Below are 19539 nucleotides of genomic sequence, written 5' to 3'. Positions count from 1 at the left end.
TGTACATTCTCCCCTGACTTTTTTTTCTGGGAATACTTGGGGGAAGTTACTCAATAATCCATGTATTATGATATAAATGGCTTCATTTTTTTTTTTTTTTTTTGAAATTTTATTTTATTGTAAAGATGCTATACAGAGGAGTTACATGAGTAAGGTAATGTGTACATTTCTTGTAAACATTGTTACCCCTTCCTTTGTTTTTCTCCTACTATCCACTCTATCCACTAGCAAACATTTACATCATCTCTATTTAAAAGAATGAATTTTCAAATAGCACTGTGAACTTCTTTTAAAATACACCCTGGAATGTATCAGGTGTATAGAATTTCTGGCTAAAAAGATAGAATATATTTTAAAACATGTTTCTGCAAGACTATTTCTGTTCATAATCCAGTGGGGTATTTTTTTCTCAGCATATAATACTGAAAACATTCTTTTAAATTCAATGAACAAAAATGGTCACTGGTTGAATTTGCAAATTTTCATCGTCCTGGATGTTTTTTTTTCAGATATTAACAGGATATTTGTATTTATAATAGTCATTTGGAATTGTTTTTCTTTGCTATTTTTAATTTCTAAATGTTATTTTTACTTTCAGTGCTTCAATTTCCAAATGAAATTAATTCATGTGAAGTATGTTTCTCTATTTTTTGTTATGGATGATGATAGGTAATATACATCTCTTTCTTTTTCTCACTGCTGTTGCATGTCTCCCTCCTCTCAGCATGCTGTGTTAACTCCTGCTGGCCTGGTTCCTCTAGGAGCCTGCATGTGGGTTGGCTTGTCGAACCTTCGCCTTTCTCCTTTTGTAACCAGCAGCAGATATTTTTCCTTAGTACTCACTGACAGGAAAAATCCTGGTTTCCATATTTTACTTAATTTTTTCCTAATCATTCTCACCTATGAATTTTCCCCAGAAAGATAATTAATTTGTCAAATGCCTGAGATTTGTATTAGGGTCATATTAGCTTACAGTTCCCTCATACGTCTAGTTAGTCCTGCTAGCTCTCAGCCGCTCCAGTGCCAATCACATGCAGTCATCTCCTCTTTCACAATAGCGGTTGGTGACTTTCTTTACATCATCTCACTTATTTCTTGTCACTGCATTTTCCAGCTGGTTTGTGCATTTTAATTTGGGTGCACACGGAATCTTCTCCATGATTCAGTTTATTACTTGTCCATTTTTTTTTTTTTTTTAATTTAATTTAATTTTATTTGTGAACATACTGTACAGAGGAGTTACAGTTACATGGGCAGGATAATGTGTACATTTCTTACCAAGCATTGCAGCCTCCTCCTTTGTTTATCCTTCACATCCCTTCCCAGCCTCCCCCCTCCCCCCCTAATCCCAATCCTTCTCCTTCCTCCCTCCCCCCAGCCCCCCCCCCCCCACCAACATTGTAAAGTTCGTTTTGGACATGACAACTTGTACTTCTCATTGTTGCAACAGGTCCACCTGTATCCTTAAACAACTGGTTTTTCCCCATCTCCTCCACAAGTTATACTGACATCAAATATAGTAAAAGCAAGGGTTATACTGTGGGGGAGGGACATACAAAGCAACAAAGAGATAATCTTATAAATGTGTTAGAAACACATGCATGAAAGAAAAAAACATTAAAATACACATCTAAGGGTTCATTTTCCTGACATCACATTATCTGACCTTTTCCGCTTGACTCATACCTATACTAGATATTACAAATAAGGGAAACCATGGGACCTACGTTTCTTTGGGCCTGGCTTACTTCACTTAATATAATTTTTTCCAAGTTTTTCCATTTCCTAACAAATGGGGCAATGTCATTCTTTCTGATGGAGGCATAGAATTCCATTGTGTATATATACCACATTTTCTTGATCCATTCATCTACTGAGGGGCATCTGGGTTGGTTCCATATCTTAGCTATGGTAAATAATGCTGCAATAAACATAGTTGTGCTGGTAGCTTTAGTGTGGTCTTGTTTGTAAACATTAGGGTAAATGCCCAAAAGTGGGATTGCTGGGTCATAGGGGAGCTCTATGTGGAGTCTTTTGAGGAACCTCCATACTGCTTTCCAAAGTGGTTGAACAAGTTTACATTCCCACCAACAATGAATTAAGGTTCCTTTCTGTCCACATCCCCTCCAGCATCTGTTGTTGTTAGAGTTCTTGATTTTTGCCGTTCTCACTGGAGTGAGGTGATATCTCAATGTTGTTTTGATTTGCATTTCTTTTATGGCTAGGGATGTTGAACATTTCTTCATGTGTCTATTGGCCATCCTTCTTTCTTCTTCAGAGAAGTTTCTCTTTAAGTCTTTCGCCCACTTATTTATTGGGCAGTTGTTTCTTTGAGGATTTGTTGTTGGGGGGTTTAATTTTTTGAGTTCCAAGTATATTTTAGATATGAGACCCTTGTCCGTTGTATGGCTAGCAAAGATCTTCTCCCAATCCGTGGGCTTTCTATTGATCTTGCTAGCTATGTCATTTGCCCTGCAGAAGCTCTGCAACTTTATGCAATCCCATTTGTCCAATCTTTCTTTGATTTGTTGTGTTTCCAGGTCTCTATTCAGAAAATTTCGGCCTGAGCCAAGGAGACCTAGGGTTTCTCCTATTCCATCCTGTAATGTTTTCAGAGTGTCTGCTTTGACTTCAAGGTCTTTGATCCATTTGGAGTTGATTCTGGTGCAGGGTGATATATAAGGATCTAGCTTAAGTTTTCTACATGTAGTTAACCAATTTTGCCAGCACCATTTACTGAAGAGGTTGTCCTTCTTCCATTCTATTGTTTTAGCTCCCTTATCGAAGATTAGATGGCTATAGGTCTGTGGGTTCATTTCTGGGTTTTCAATTCTATTCCATTGGTCCTGAGGTCTGTTCTTATGCCAATACCAAGCTGTTTTGATTACTATGGCTTTATAGTAGAGTTTGAAGTTTGGTATTGATATTCCTCCAGCAGTGTTCTTTCCATTCAGGAGCGTTTTTGCTATTCGGGGTCTTTTATTGTTCCATATGAATTTTTGGATTGCCTCTTCTATTTCCTTGAAGAATGAGGGTGGAATTTTGATAGGTATTGCGTTGAATTTGTAGATAGCCTTGGGAAGTATTGCCATTTTCACGATGTTAATCTTTCCAATCCAGGAGCATGGGAGGTTTTGCCATTTTTTAAGTTCTGTGTTGATTTCCTTTTTCAAGATTTTAAAGTTTTCATCATAGAGGTCCTTCACTTCTTTAGTTAAGTTAATTCCTAGGTATTTTATTTTTTGTGGGGCTATTACAAATGGAGTTGCTTTCCTAATTTCAGCCACACTTTTCTCATTGTTGGCATACAGAAAAGCCATTGATTTTTGGGGGTATAAATGGCTTCATTTTTGCTTTGTAGATTTCCATTCCTCCTAGCCTCCTTCTCTTTTTTTCATGGACATGATTTTGCCATTGGAGCCAAGGCTGGACTTCCATAGCTTTGTTTCCATTGGTGCTTTGATCACATCTCAGAAAAACTTGGCAGAAAACCTTCACAGTCCCGTCTAAACTGTTTTGCCTTGCAAGTGGGGTCGCTTGCAGCCTTGCCTGGGATTAACTTTTGTACTCTTCTGTGTTTTTTTTCAGACTCTTACTCTAGGACTTAATATTGTTCAGTAATAGCTATCTAACACAGTAGGAAAAAGTAAAAGTTTTACATGATCATCTCTCAGAGGGGAAGATATAACAGGCATGCATCACAGGAAAGAATTTTGAGCCCAAACTCCATATATCCATCAACAGACAAATGAATAAATAAAATGTAGTATATCTCATGAAAGGATGTTACAAAGAGGAATAAAGCTGTGAAAAGAAAGACCAAAAATATGCAGAATGAAAACAACCAAGTAGAAAAAGCTAGGTAGAAAAGATTCTGCATAGATAATCCCCAGGGGCAGAAAACGGGGTTATTGATGCCAGAGGCTAAGAGGGGGTTATATGGGGCACCTGCTTACTGGATACAGACTTTCCTTTTAGGTTAATAAGAATGTTTGGAACTAAATACAGGTGATGTTTACCCATTATAATTATAGTTTCATTATAGTTAAATGGTTTATTTAAGTGGTTGATTTTGTATTAAGTGGTTCTCACCTCATTGAAACATTAATTGTAAAGGATGATATTGACCAAGATGATTTGCACTTATAAACTGATGTGTGAAATAGTAGCCCCTTTGTACAACCACTTAAAGATAATTTAAAAAATGTTAAAGAAAATATCAAGACTGAATTCCTCCCCGTTATGGTTTCTGTTTTAGTATACAGCAACAAAAATCACAGCATACCTTTGATTATTACTACCTTGGGATTTTAGTAGAAGTCATGCTACTGGATTCTCTCATGATTTTTTTACCTACTCTGTATGATTCAGATTTCAGTACAAGGCTTCAGGAACATTGCAGATAGCTGCAGTGGAATTATGCACCTGACCATCAATGACATGCCAACCCTGACAGACAGCTGTGTAAAAGTAGGTAGTAAGAAAGTAGGTTTATCTCAAGTTCCTTTACGTGCTCTGGTATTCTAATGGCTTGAGTTATCAAAAATATAAATTGCCTTTTCATTTTAATTTATTAATAATAAGAAAATCACTTCAAATGTACACCCATCTACATGCACGTATCACCAAAAATCACTGAATATTGAGTTTTAAAAGGCTTTTTCTCACAGTTAAGACATTATTGCTCCAATAATGTTATAGCCTAACTACAACTGTAAATTGAATTCTCCCATCCAAGTTATAGCCAGGCCCAAACCTGCTTAGCTTTTCAATTTCACTCTCTTACACTTCATTCTCTGTCAGGCTGCCAAATGTCTGGACTTTTTTCTACATTCCATTTTCTCATGTTTTCCCATACTCTTGTAACATGTTTTAATTCTCATTCCTCTGCCTTACTCAAATGTGAACATATTAAAATATATTGAAAAATCCCACTTCCTTTGAAATTAAGAACATTTACTAATGTGTCAGTTTCTGAAAATATTTAAACTCATGACCTCATTCCTGTGCTATGTTTATTCTATACACTGTGCTTAATTTCCTCCTCCTTGTTTTCTTCTAAAGGTTTTGGTTGAGAAGTGCTTGAATATCACATCAGTGGTTTTCATTGGGTCACCACATGTTTCTGATGGTACCTTCAAAGCTCTTTCGGCTTGCAGTCTCAGAAAGATCCGGTTTGAAGGTTTGTGATGCTAGACAATGTGGCCCAGTCTTAAGTCTTTACTTTTACTTTGGGGAAATTATAAAGAGAGCGATTGTCTTTTTTTTTAAAAAAGGAAACAAAAGGATTACTGATGCATGCTTCAAATACATAGACAAGAATTATCCCAATATCACTCACATTTACATGGTGGACTGCAAGGGAATAACAGACGGTGGCCTCAAATTACTGTCACCTCTGAAGCAGCTGACTGTGTTGAACCTGGCAAATTGTGCAAGGTAAGAAGTCACTCAGTTATATGTTCAACAAATATCAATTGTCTAGGACATGCCAGGCCTTCTCATCAGGGTTAGTATAGCAAACGTGCAAATCAGGGCCTGTGATTAATAGAGAGGTAAGTCGAGTCTAGTGATGACATGGAGGTGCAGCTAACACAGACTGAGTATATAGGTACTCAAGGAACTTGTTAGGAATAGCTCAAAGTATGAGAAGTCACCCTTGTAAGACTAAGTAAACTTTCTGGCTACCTTTTGTAGCAAGCATTCCCATGGCTAGTTTGGTTAACAGATTCATTCCCCACAAGGAATGACTCTCTGACTTGCTTATGAGGAACCAATCTAACTATAGGCTACAGTTTTGATATTGGTGTTGTCAAGTGTGCAAGGATCAAGTTCTTGGTAAAATCTTTCCAGTGGATATCTCAGCCCCTTACTCATGGAGGCATCTTATAATCTTACAGGGCCAGGTAACAACAGAGCAGCACTTGTTCTACAGTGACATTGGCTAGCATTTGGAAGCATCTAAGACAAACTAGCGTAATAAGCTAAGCTATGTCCTCACTCATATTCCCTATTATAAAAACTATGAGGAAGCTTGGGTTGACAGAAGGTTGGGGAAGACATAAGGCTTTGGAATAGGAAAAAAACCTGGATTAGGAAATAAGGCCTCCAACCAATAGCCATGGAGAAACCAACCTCTTGCTAAGAGCAATAGGTCTGAGTCAAGCCCCTTGGTGACTGAATCTACAGCTGGCATCTTTCCTATAAACTTAGGCAAAGCTCTGAACTATAACCACACAAGTAGTTCACATCCAATTCTTGGACTCAGGACCTGGGAGGCACAGGAATAAATACAGAAAGTTTGGGTCGGTGTTTAACACAGATGAATAATAGATACATACACACATACATACATTCATACATACATGCATGCATGCATACCATATGAATGTATATCTCTATTAGACAGCTAATCCTGTCTGCATAAATATGTGAAGGAAATTGGATTTTTACCCTCATTTCATTAAGTGTTCTGCAAAATGATTAACATTAAATGGAAGTTTTCTGCTTCCAAAAGACTTGACAAAATACTTCAAAGGATTCTGCCATAAATAATATCCTTGAGGAATACATACTTTTTAATATATTGCTGATCCCACAGAGTAAGAGAAATACATAACAGCCACAAGTCCCCTGACTCCACACTACCCCTCTCATGAATCATGTGTAGCAAGCAATGAAAGGCTGACCTGCTCTGAGCATAAATGTTCATGAAAACTTGGCCATAAGGGCCTCAGCTTTGAGCAACATTCAAAGCAGAGATGCAGAACCTGAGACTTCTACAGGTTTGGACTTCCTCAGGTTGAAGAAAGTCTCAGGTAGGTAGCATCCAGGCTCCTAGAATAAGTTAGGCCATTGCTCCTCTGAGTAGCCATCAAGACCAAGTAAATACATGAGCAGAACCAAAGATTGCCAGCTGCACCAAGTATGAGTCACCATGAGAGTCATCAGAACCAGCAAAATAAATCCATATGAGAATTATTAGAGTGGTAAGTCACTATGTGTGAAATATTTGCAGAAACAAATGATGGAATTATGAGTATGAGAAAGCAAAGTGATAAAAATAGATTTGAGAAAGCCTTTCAAAAATAAAGATATAATATTCATATCAAAATAAACAGATTGCTAGTACCCATATTAGAATTCACAGAGGGGAGTAGTCATTGTGATAGGAGAGAGCTGAATAAATGACAGCAGAGGAAAAAGAAAATGAAAATATGCAACAGTGAAAAGACAATAACTTGTTCTCACAGTATTTTTTATGCAATATAAAAGTGGCATTTGAAAAAGTGGCATTTTATTTTAAATATCATTTTTTACAGATTACTTATAGTTTGGATTTTGTTTACAAAACCATTTAGAGAATATTTATTTTAATGAATAATATTTTTCATTTATTTCTAACTTACAATTATTATAAAACTTACGTATTTGTTGTTATTACAAAGGTGATATATTTAATCTTTGATTCATCTTTGTATTTTATTTTTACTTAGTTTTTGTAATTTTTACTTTTTTCTTTTTAATTTATAAATTGTTTTTTATTTGATGGATTTTTATTGATGATTTGTTTTTATTTGTCTAGTATTTTCTCAGGAATCTTTAATATCTTATTTATTTTAAATTGTTCATCCTTATCTTCAGCATTTGAAAAGAACTTTCTAAATATTCCCTCTATTTTCTAATTTTCTAAATGGTCATTTTTGGCTTAGATACCTTAGATTATTATTATTTAAATTTTAGTTTGTCACTTGTTCTTACCATAAATGAACACTATGTTTTTATTTTAGCCAGTTCACTCCATATTAACTACTATTCTTCAAAATCTAATATTTTAAAATTCTTTTCCAGAGGCATGTTTCCTTAGCCTGAAAAATCCCATGCTGTGTTTTGTTTTCTTGTTAGTGAAAGCATCTCCCGGTGGATTACTCCAACCCCAGTGTTTGCCATTAGAAAAGTTTGATTGGTTGTGTTTGCTCTTCCTTCTTCTTATGTACTCTTTCCCCACTTCCACCTAGCTTGATGTGCTTACCCAGATGTTGCACATCTGCCTTTCATATTACAGGTGGAGAGTGGAGTGATGGGCACAGCATATTTATTAATATAGACTGGTCAGCTGACCAGGGCATCACCTTTTGGCTCTATTACTCTGTTCATGGTCAGTTTGACTGAATGGAGGATATAGAACCGGTCAGCAATCAACCTGTGCTGTTCTCAGTGTTTTTCCTGTGTACATCTACCTGTAGGCTTGTTTTGTGTGAAAATACTTTAGGTTTGATTGTACTGATGTATTTACCTGCCTTGCTTTATTTGCTAAAATGCTTTTTAGAAGGAATTGGTAGTCTCCAAATGGAATTAGAAAGAGAGCTGGTAGGCCAAACAAATCTTCAGACATTTACAAAGCAGGACAGATACCAGGTGCTTACACCAGGAAGGAGTTTGTAATTAGGACAGTATGGGTAAGTTGGGTCAGGGTCTTCTACCATCAGGTTTTCTCTGATTCAGAAGGAAAGGATCTGTATTTCACCTGTTGGGTTTCCATCACCTGAATTGATCTTGTGCAAATCCCTCCAAGATTCAAGCAGTAGTTTGTAAATCTTAGTCTCCCTCTCATGAATTTTTTTTCTAGAGATTATATTAGAGATTGCTTAATCTGTTCTCATTTTAACCTGGGAGAAAGAGACTCTCTTGTGTTGTTAATAATTATGCTACTCAATTAAATAATCAAGTGAAGAATATTTTAAATACCTCTCCCATTATTATCACCTGTGCTAAATCAAATTTGGTTTTAAAATGTTGACATTAGTATAATAACATGACTTACTGTTTCAAAAATGGATATTAAAAACTGTTAGGATAATACCATTATATGTAAAATAATATATGAAGCTTTTCTTACTGTCTCTTACAGGATTGGTGATATGGGACTAAAGCAGTTTCTTGAGGGCCCTTCCAGCACAAAAATAAGAGAGCTCAACTTAAGTAACTGTGTGCTCCTGGGTGATTCCTCTATTGTGCAACTGGCAGAGCGGTATGGGAAACCAATCTTCTACATCAGAGAACTCTATGTGCTACATTAGCAATTGCATAATGGCCAATAGGAAGGATCAGAGACAGACCTAAAGACCATGACTCTAAGCCCTTTGGAGAACATCAATTCAATCCTCAGTGAAATCAAATCAAAGACATTGAAGTCACACATTAAAATAGTATCTTGATGACATCTGAGCTGTTTCTCATCACCGTTACCTAGGAAGCATTTGAAACAGAGCTACTCACGAAGTGATGACTATTTGAACAGTGACTTGCTGTACTTTACAAAGACATTGCCTCTATGGGAACCTTTACTCCATATTTCACAAGGGGTTTTGTAGCTGGGTTGTTTATTCTTGCCAGAGGCCTCGTGTTCACTAAAGGTCAAATCCAATTCCTGCAGCAAGCTTAGGAGTTCTGTGACTTGTCATAGTGGCATTTCCATAATGTTGTCCATACCTGTGATTTTTTTTTTTGCTTTTAGAAATGAAATATGAAACTAAGTTAAAGAAAGTCTTGCATATTAATCTACCTGCATTTCATTCAACTTTATAATGCCAAGTTACTTTCCACTTTTAGGCTTACATTTATGTTGAGAAAAAGAAAACCCTATCTTCAATAATATTTACACAAAGAAATAGATATCATGATTGTATTGAAAGCTGAACTTAATTCTTTATGTCTTTTCCTTTTAGCTGCACTAATTTAAACTACTTGAGTTTAAGAAATTGTGGCCATTTGACTGATCAAGGACTTGAGTATATTGTAAACATCTTTTCTTTGGTATCGGTAGATATCTCTGGAACAGTCATCTGTAATGAGGTAAAAAATATTCAGAACAGTTTATTATTTTCTGTAAAGTAATCATTTTCTGGTTTATAAACAATGGAGAGAAGAACAACTAGCTTTATTTATTTAATAAATTATAAACAGCAGATTTAGGAACATTGCTTCTAGAATAGAGATAGATGAGGTTATTGTAAATCGTTATGTTTCTCAGTTTTAAAAAAACTCAAAATCCAATAATTTGAGGAAAGTACTGACAAAGTCATGCAAAATAACCTGAAATTTGTTTTATCAAAGAAGTTTGGTAGACATGAAGATCATATACTTTAGATGGCTTAAGTGTATATTTCTTGTGGATTGCACAGTCTATAAACCATCTAAAAACCTTGAAATATAAGTCTACTTCAAGACTGAAGTCTAGAAATAGCCCCATTAAGCCCTTTACTTATTCATTAATTCATTCATTTTTTAATATATATCTATTTATTGTGTTGGTCATGAGGCCTGACCTTGGGGCCTGGGTGCTATCTCTGAGCTCTTTTGCTCAAGGCTAGCGTTCCACCACTTTGGTTTTCTAGTTGTTAATTGGAGATAAAGCATTTCACAGACATTCTTGGTCTGTGCTTGCTTTGAACAGCGAGCTTTAGATCTTAGCCTCCTGAATTGCTAGAGCTACAGGCATGAGCCACCAGCACCCAGATCATTATTCTTCTTATTCTTCTTCCTCCTCCTCCTCTTCCTCCTCTTCTTCCTCCTCTTCCTCTTCTTCCTCTTCTTCTCTCCCTCCTCCTCCTCCTTCCTCCCCTCCTCCTCCTCTTCCTCGTTGTCGTCGTTGTCATCATCATCATCATCATCTTCTTCTTCTTCTTCTTCTTGAAATTAACTATTACTACTCTTAAAGTGAAGCCTCTACCATCCTACCTTGGTATCACTGTCTCATTTGCTAATCTAATAGAAGCTAAGACCTAAGTGGTCAGCCATGTTTCTGAATCACTTTGGTAGGCTTTAGTTAAATGAGAAATGTATAGACTCCTCCTGAAGACAGTTCAGTAGGAGAGACATAAGAAGACAAGAGGAAAGACTCCTTTGCCTTTGTCTTACTAAATCTTTATTCATCTCTGAATGATACCACATATCACTTGTTTGGGAGACCTTCTCTAAGAACCCTACCTTGCAAGTAAGTATTGGAACTTCTCTGTGTGAATCTCTATGAGCAACTTTAAACATGATCTATTCTGTTTCTTTACATGATGGACCTCTATGTTTTGTGTCCATCCTTCCCCAACAGTCAGAGGGCTCTTCAAGATGACAGGTGTGTCTGTTAATTGGTTTAGATTCTTTCTTTTCTTTACCCATGAGTGCACTTGGATTCAGCTCCCATTCCTCTACTAGAGGGTCTCTTCTCTGATGGTCTCTTCTTTGAACTGCTATTCAAGCATAATATGAAGCAGTTACATGGAACAGCTCATCATGTGGGGGTTCACATCTGTTCCCCTCATGCTGTTTTCAGTCTAATGCTGGAATTCACTGAGTTGTCAGAGGACCCGTGGTCTTTAGTTTCTGGCCTACAAGATCCCTGATGTGTCTTCATCCCAACTTCAAGGTCCTTTCAAGTGTTTAGGCTTCCTTAGCATGTTGGCCTAGCTTAGGACCTCTCAGGTCATGCTAGAATGTGGTGACCCTGTGAGGCCATCTTAGTCCATTGTCCCAGACCACCCTTGCAAACATTCTGTTCCCACATCTGTGTTGGCCCACTGACTCAGGCCTTGGCCTCTCCTTACTCTGCTGCACTGTGGCTAACTCATGTCAGCCAGATTTCAAGCTGAGGTTGGTGTCTGTGACACATTTGTGAGTGAGCAGAGTCCCCAGAAAGAAGGGGCCAGAGAATTCTTCCCTCTTTCTTTACATCATCACCATTCCCCAAATTTCCTTTGTAGCCTATTCTTTGAACAGATTAGTTGTAATTTTAGCTTTCCTTGGTGATCTTGGCTCTGGTTTTAATAATACCACTTTTTCCCCTTATCCTTCTAGTTTAGTGTCTTCTTACTGCTGTTAATCTCTAGATTGTGCCATTAGGTCATTTGGCTTTTCAGTTTATCTTTTTCCTATGTAGACAATTCTGTTAAAATTAAATTTCCTCAGTGCTGAGTACTGAGTTGTTTCTGTTTCCCTCATTAAAATTTAACAATAAAATGATGATCACAGAAAAACTCTGCTTTTTTTCCCCCCACAATCCTACCAGGCAAAAGTGGAATGAATTCCCATTTATTTCTAGGTCCTCAAACCTGTCTGGAGGTTCCAAATTCCTTTCCAGCTGAACAGATCTGAGCAGGCCTCTCTGGGGGGAATCCCTCAGCATCTCACTCTTTAGTTTTCCTCTGGCTCTCCCTTCCCCTCAGCTCCTTTCTTTCCCCTTCTCGCTCCTTTCTTGATTCTGTCTCCTCCCTTCCCCCCTCTTTTTTTAACCTGTTTCCTCCACCCTCTCTTCTTATCTTTGCTCCTCTCCTTTTCTCTTGACATATATTCTAGCTTTATAGTAGTTAAAAATGTTATGCCCTAAGTCTGTCACAACTTAGACTTTTAAAGCTTAAAGGCATGAGATTTTTTTCTCCTGTTTTCCTGTAAGAACTCTCCCTGCATCATGTGAGTACTCTGTTGTCACTGGAAGGTCACAGCATAACAAGAAGGAGAGGATCAAAGCACATAATAAACTTCAGAATTAAATTGCACCACTATACTATCTCAAGCCTGAAGTGTCTGGTGAATGTCTGCTGAACGGATGGAGTGGGGACTAAATGTTACAGCTTTGTTTTTATAGTATTTGGTGAAAAACAATTCTTTTATTTCCAAAAATCATTTACTAAAATTTTACCTACTGAGGGAAAGTTAAAAATTAAGAATAGCCGGGCACTGGTGGCTCACGCCTGTAATCCTAGCTACTCAGGAGGCTGAGATTTGAGGATCGCAGTTCAAAGCCAGCCCGGGCAGGAGAAACCATGAGACTCCTATCTCCAATAACCTCCAGAAAAACCGGAAGTGGTGCTATAGCTCAAATGGTAGAGCGCTCGCCTTGAGCTGAAGAGCTGAGGGACAGCGCCCAGGCCCAGAGTTCAAGTCCCACAGCTGACCAAAAAAAAAAAAAAATTAAGAATAGAATTTCAAGTTCCACTCTCTATTTTTATTTTCTTCTGAAGAGCACATATTTAAGAGAGCTGTGAATAGATCCTCATGGTTTAAAAACTAGTTGTTTTCTGCTAAATGATTGAAAGTAAATCTTGAGAAGGGGATTGTTTTCTTCCTGTGAGTCAGTTCAGTCTTCTCTAAAAGGCAAGTGATTGACAATAACAGTGCCACAGCCGCTGTGGGACTTAACCTCAAACAGTCAAATGAAAATGAGTCACCCACACGTCAGCGGGGGCAGCTGAGCACCCTTGGTGGACTATAGGTCTGGTGAAGTGTGAGTCTGACTGCAGACTGAACATTTAGAACCCTAGCTCGGAGGACTTCGCACATACACTCCAGACATCAAATTGATCCAGTCAGACCTTTATGGGGGAAATTTTCTTGTTTTCTGATTGTAGTCTCAGTTCATCTGAGTGAGTGTTTTGTTTTATTTTGTTTTGTTTTTTTGGTCCGGTCGTGGGGCCTGAACTCTGGACCTGGGCACTGTCCCTCAGCTCTTCAGCTCAAGGCGAGCGCTCTACCACTTGAGCCACAGTGCCACTTCCGGCCTTTTTCTTTTTGCTTATGTAGTATTGAGGAATCGAACTCAGGACCTCATGCATGCAAGGCAAACACTCTACCGCTGAGCCACATTCCCAGCCCCTGAGTGAGTTTTTGGTTAGAATTGCACTACTCACTTAGCTTACAGTTACATATTCCAACTGTGTGCCTGAATGAACAGGAAAAAATACGGCATCTCCTTCTGGCATTGGCATTATGGTGGGCAAATGTTTGCAAGCACCGTCTGCATGGGGAAGCAAAGAGGGTCAAGTAAAGTCTTATTTTCCAAGAGAAGGAGAGGGGAGTGTGAGCCTGAGAAGAAATGACCTACACAGAGACATGGAGTCTAAACATGCGGTGGCTTCAAGAAATCCACTTAGTTGGGGTAGCTTGATCTTCAGGAAAGTGTAAGAAATAATATTGAAAGGCTGACAAAGGCTAGGTGTCCTTAAGATCTTGGGTGGGGGCAGAGGGGACATTGGGGTTTGAACTTAGGGCCATATGCTTGTTAGGCACACACTACCAATTGAAACAAACTGCCAGACCTTTTGCTTTAAGTTATTTTTAAATATAGTCTCACGCTTTTTGCCCAGGCTGGGTTCAGGCTGTAAGGCTGCCTCCATATAGCTAGGATTTTGGTTGCATTCTACCATACCCAGCTTCTTTATTGACATGGGGTCTTGCTAACTTATTGCCTGGGCTGGCCTGGAGCTATGGTCTTCCAAATCTACACCTCCTAAGTAGCATGAGCTGGCTACTGCACTGTCTAGCCTGAGTTAAGACTCCAGTACCAGCAAAATAAACAAAAGATAATTTATCAAAAATCCTGTAATTAAATCAGGTGTTAGGGGCTGGGAAGGTGGCTCAGTGGTAGAGCGCTTGCCTTGCATGCATGAGGCCCTGGGTTCGTTTCCTCAGTACCACACAAGCAAAAAAAAAAAAGCTGGAAGTGGCGCTGTGGCTTAAGTGGTAGAGCGCTAACCTTGAGCTGAAGAGCTGAAGGACAGCACCCAGGCCCAGAGTTCAGGCCCCACGACTGGACCCCACCCCCCAAAATAATTAGGTATTATTCCTTCCTTTTCTACATCAGTGACTATTTGATATGGTATTGTATCTGAATGTATAGAGGAAACTGTATTCTATTAGTAAAGAGAATTATAATTTACTAAAGACCACACTACCCACAATCAGCACAGCTCAATCCCCTTTTTTCAGTTGCCTTGGTCACTACCATATTTGTTATTTAAAGGAAAAGTGAGTCAGTAATGTTCCAGACGGTGTGCTTAGACAGTGGTTTAGAAAGACTCTCATTTGCCCACATTTCAACCATTTTCATGATTGTACTAGATTGTAAGTAGCTATTATGTAGGCCAATGGAGTGGCATCCCCCACTTAGAACATGAAGTCCACAGAGACCAAGACTTTGTTCTGCTTACTGCTGTTTCCCAGAACCCTGGCAAGTGGTGAGCACAACACTCCTTGAGTGAAGGAACAAGTGCAGGACTAGACAAGGACCAACCACATGAATCAGATCTGTTCTCTGCATTCGGCTTTGGAAGGACATGTGTGGGCGATTTAAACATGGTGTGACAGGTGTAGTGATGGAGAGATTTTGACTCAGCCTTTCCCACATAGAAGAATCCAAACACAGTCTTGTTCCAGGAGCCTAGGCAGCTGCGGCCTGCTAGGATTTGTTATGAAAAGCAGGTATCACAGGGGACATTTCATGTTAGGCCAAAGAGCTGGGACTTGAAGACACTGATAATACTCTATAGTTTCATCTGAGCTGGTCTCCCATTTTAGACAAATCTTTGGAATTCTTTGGGGCTAGATTGGAAGGGAAAAAGACTGGAGGAGTTGAAGACAGAGGTGAGGAGTTCTTGAACTGGAACAGAGGCTAGCAGTAGCATGGGAAAGTCTTATTCAAGAATATTAAGTAGGTGAAACTGAATGAACTCGGTGATTGATAACTTGTAGAAGATGAGGGTCTTGGATGGAGGATAAGAATGATTTTTAAATTCTGGCTTTGAATGGGTGAAGGTCCCACTTCACAAAAAAGTAACCGGCTAGGAAAAGTAATGGGTGTTGAGAGGAAGTGGATTTCAGCTTTATCAGGCTGAAGTACGGCAGGTAAGAGACTCAGGTGAAAGGCTAGTGGGATGTCCTTCACCCAAAGGTGTGACGATGGCTGGTGCCCTCAGGGAGACATGGGACTGAAGAGAGATGTCCACCTAGGAGCAACACAGAGGAGCACCAATGCTAAAGGGTGGGCAAAAGGGTCTATGACAGAGACTAAAGAAGGAATGTCAGAAGGTGGTACAAAAACCAAGCCAATGCAGTCGAAGATGAAGCAGAACAAATAACCAACAGTGTCCAATGAAACAAAGAAATTTAATCAGGAGAAGACCAGGAAGTGAGTTAGATACACCGCTTCACAACCTCTGGTATCACCTCATACCTGTGCTCCCCTAGCTTCCTTCCCTCCAACCCCACCCCATGCCTTCTTTTAGCTCCTCAAGCCAAATTCTTGCCTACCTCAGGACCTTTAGACATGCTATGCCTTCTGCCTGAATGTTCCTCATGCCATTCCTCATGTACCTGGATAGGGAGATGCTAAGCATGCAATCCCTGACATTGATGGCAAAGGGAAAGAACCTTGGCATATCATTCATGCTGTCTATAACTACCATAACATCACTTGTCAGTCTAGATCATTTCTAGGCAGTATCAATGATGTCCATTGTTGTGAATCTTATCGCTGCTACAGTACAGCAGGGTTTCCTATTATCTGTGGTGTCTTAAAATAGCCTAGTAGCAATAATAGCTACTAATTGAGCTCAACTGTACTAGAATAGAAAGAAGCCAGTGTGAGCATTGTCATCATCTTTACGATAGTGGAATTCTCTTTTCTCTGGTGCACCTCTCCCTCCAGTGCTATTGTTCTTCTTCACCTCTCTTTTCTGAAGCCACTGTCTGCGAACCCACCACTCTACTCTAATGCGGCGGAACCTTCCAGTGTGCAACTCCCAGGCCGCCCTTATCTTCTTCAGAGGTTCTCAGAGGTTCCGCTCTGCTCACAGTAGAAAATCTAAACAACCTGATGTGCTGCACCCTGCTCTTCCTGGGACCCTGCTTCCCTCTGCAGCCTTACTTCCAGCTCATTGAACCTTTCTCTTTTCGCTCCAGCAGTACAGAACCAACTCTCCCATCTCCTCAAACACGTTGTTCTCTTTCTTCTCCCTGACAAGTTATTCCATCTGTCTGAAACACCCTCTCCCCGAATCTCTACCCAGTAAATTCTTATCTCTGAAGTTTCAGCTGTGAGAAGATTTTCTGGAATTTCTGTAAATTTAGGGTCTCCTCTGTTTCTGTACTTTCTATATGTCTGTACCCCAGTCACCAGCTCAGTATATTTCAATATTTGATCTCTCTCTCTGCCTCCCTCCAGCATCATAAGTTTCTTCCGGGCTGGGGCTGGACCAACTCTTCTTGAGGCCTAGTTTCTAAGACGCACCCTAAATGTTCAATGAGTGAATGAATGAGTGAATCTGGCACTGTTTCCTTCCTCTTAACTAAACACTTAAGGCTTCTTCAAATTCCACATTTTCTCAGTTCTGCTTGAGCTTGAGTGGGAGTGAATACAGCTGCATGTCTTAGTCTGATGATACTCTTGCAAGAGACCACCCATATGCACAGAACACACACAAATGAAGCCTGAGGTCCAGGGAAGTGGGACCTCTAAAACAACACGAAAAACCCCTTGTGAGTTGAGAATTAGCAATTCCCCACAGAAACTGGACTGGGGCCTTCAAGAGTCAATGTCTTGAAAGACAAAACTAAAAGCTAAGAAGACATAACAAACATGCAATTCACAAACTGGGGCTATGGCTATAAGAAAAAATAATTATTGACTTTGTATTATTAACTATTAGGGCATTACTAGAACTTGTCAGGTTTCATAATGCCATGCATGTTATACAATGTACACATAATACTATAGAGTTACACAGCAGAGCATCTTTATTCCTACAAGGATGTATAGAGAATATTTAGGGGATAAAGCACCATGCAATCTGAAATCTATTTTCAAAAGGTTTGGAGAAATTTCTGTGCAAATATGTAAAAATAGTTACATGTGTATGTGTAGAAATATTAAACTATATTCATATAAGTACATGAAGAAAATATGAATGTTCATATATACAGTAGTTAAGAAAATATAGTAAAATGATTGTAATTGATGATTTTCGGTAAGAGGTATTCTTTGTAACATTCTTTCGATCTTTTTTTATTAGCACATATTAGTTATACAAGGGGGATTAATTGTGATATATTTTCACACATGCACATAATATGCTTTACTCATATTCATCCCATATTATTCTTTTTTGTTCCCCTACCCCTTTAAAAAAGTTTTAATGGAACATTTTTTTAAAACTTTTCTGTAAAGTTGAGTATTTGTAAAATAAAGAGTTGGGAGGAGGACATTTTACATTTATGTTAGTGATATTGTAAATCCAGAAGTAGTATGACTCAGCTGTATAGTAAGTACACAACACAGAAACACACAGATATGCAGACAAATACACCATCCCAACATTTGGTAACTCATTTATTGCTAATGCTAATCTACATTAGCTAAACAATTCCAGATGTAAAATTGGAGGAAAAATGTTCATGGATTTTCTGCTTCCAACATCTTGTGTGGATGTTTCTGTTCCTGGCAGTGTTCTGTCTCCCCTCCCACTCAGCCCAGTGACCCTCAAGCTGAATTACTTCCAAAACAACTCACACTTCCCAAGTGAAGTCTCTCCCCATGCCACTTCCTCAATCTGAAACACTGTTCCCATTATTTTCCTTGTCAAGAACATACTGTATCTTTAAAGCTTCCTTCAAATTCTTCTTCCTCTTTAAACAGCTCTTGTAGACCAACTTTTCATTCCTAATGGAAGCAGTCACACCTGCCAATTAGTTCTTCTCATTATGCTCACTAGGTAGCAGCCTGTATTCTCTCGACAGGGAAAGCTCTATCCATCTGTGTTGCATAGGTCAAAGCCCATTTTTTTTCCTTAGAATAATGTACAAGGCTCTTGTGACTTGGTCTATGCTTTCTTTTGAACCTTGTGTCTGACACTCTCCTCAAACGAACCTGATACTGGCTTAGGAATTCCTAGATACAGCTTCCTCCGTTACATGGGCTATAGAGGCACAGTTGGTTCTTAGGATACCTGAAGCCTCAGATTCTTGCACCACCTGCAGTGATGCTGACGTCACCAGTTCCCACGCCAAGTCATTTCCCCTGTTTTGCCTGGTTATTAAATTTAGCCTCTTTGGGAAAATAAACGTCTCTCCTACAAGAGCCCTTGTAAGTCTGGCTGGCTTCTGGAGACCAGGGAGGACCCACATTGCAATGATGCCTCACCTGGAAGTGGACTCCAGCTTGGCTTTGTCCAAGAACCCAGTCACTCCATCCTGCAGTCTCCCCTTTCCTCCTTATATTTGTGCTGCCTTGCTGCTCTATCCTTTTCATCTTTTACAGAGGCAAAAGTTTAGCATTAGTCACTAACCTCTAAGACATTCATCCCAAGGTATTAAATAAAACAAACAATGAACCTATGGGGCTCATGGCTTCGACTTTAGGAGGAATTTTATGGCCAATAGTTCAGATAATTTTTAAAAATTCAATATACATCCATTCACAACATGCAAGAAAAACACACTAATTTCAAGTAGACAATTAGTGGTTTAAAATATATTCAGAGTTGTGTAACCATAACAAGAATCAAATTCCAGGACATTTTTATCTCTCCAAAAATAGATCCTTTCCGTTAGCAGCCACCGCTAGCCCTGTTCCAGCCCCAGGTCAGCCCTAGACAACCACATATTATTTTTTGTTTTCATGCATTTGCCCATCTTGACCTTTACATATGGATGGAATCATATAATACGTGGGTTTTGATTCTGACTTCTTTTACTTTATGTTATGTTTTGGGGTTA

General features: G+C 38.9%; 1 protein-coding gene across 1 annotated transcript in view; it reads left to right on the top strand.

Annotated features, from left to right (window-relative positions):
• The window catches only part of Fbxl13 (F-box and leucine rich repeat protein 13), a 156746-nt gene that overhangs the window by 108180 nt on the left and 29027 nt on the right, over positions 1-19539 (top strand). The window contains exons 13-17 of the mRNA XM_042684529.1: positions 4372-4470; positions 5065-5182; positions 5277-5439; positions 8912-9031; positions 9729-9855. Of these exons, the coding sequence (XP_042540463.1) occupies positions 4372-4470; positions 5065-5182; positions 5277-5439; positions 8912-9031; positions 9729-9855 (627 nt within the window). The remainder of the gene's footprint in view (positions 1-4371; positions 4471-5064; positions 5183-5276; positions 5440-8911; positions 9032-9728; positions 9856-19539) is intronic.

Source organism: Dipodomys spectabilis, unplaced genomic scaffold (assembly GCF_019054845.1).
Source record: "Dipodomys spectabilis isolate Male_0828 unplaced genomic scaffold, ASM1905484v1 ptg000089l, whole genome shotgun sequence".
NCBI lineage: Eukaryota > Metazoa > Chordata > Mammalia > Rodentia > Heteromyidae > Dipodomys > Dipodomys spectabilis.
Note: the sequence above shows the minus strand (reverse complement) of the source record. Positions and strands in the feature narration are given on the sequence as shown.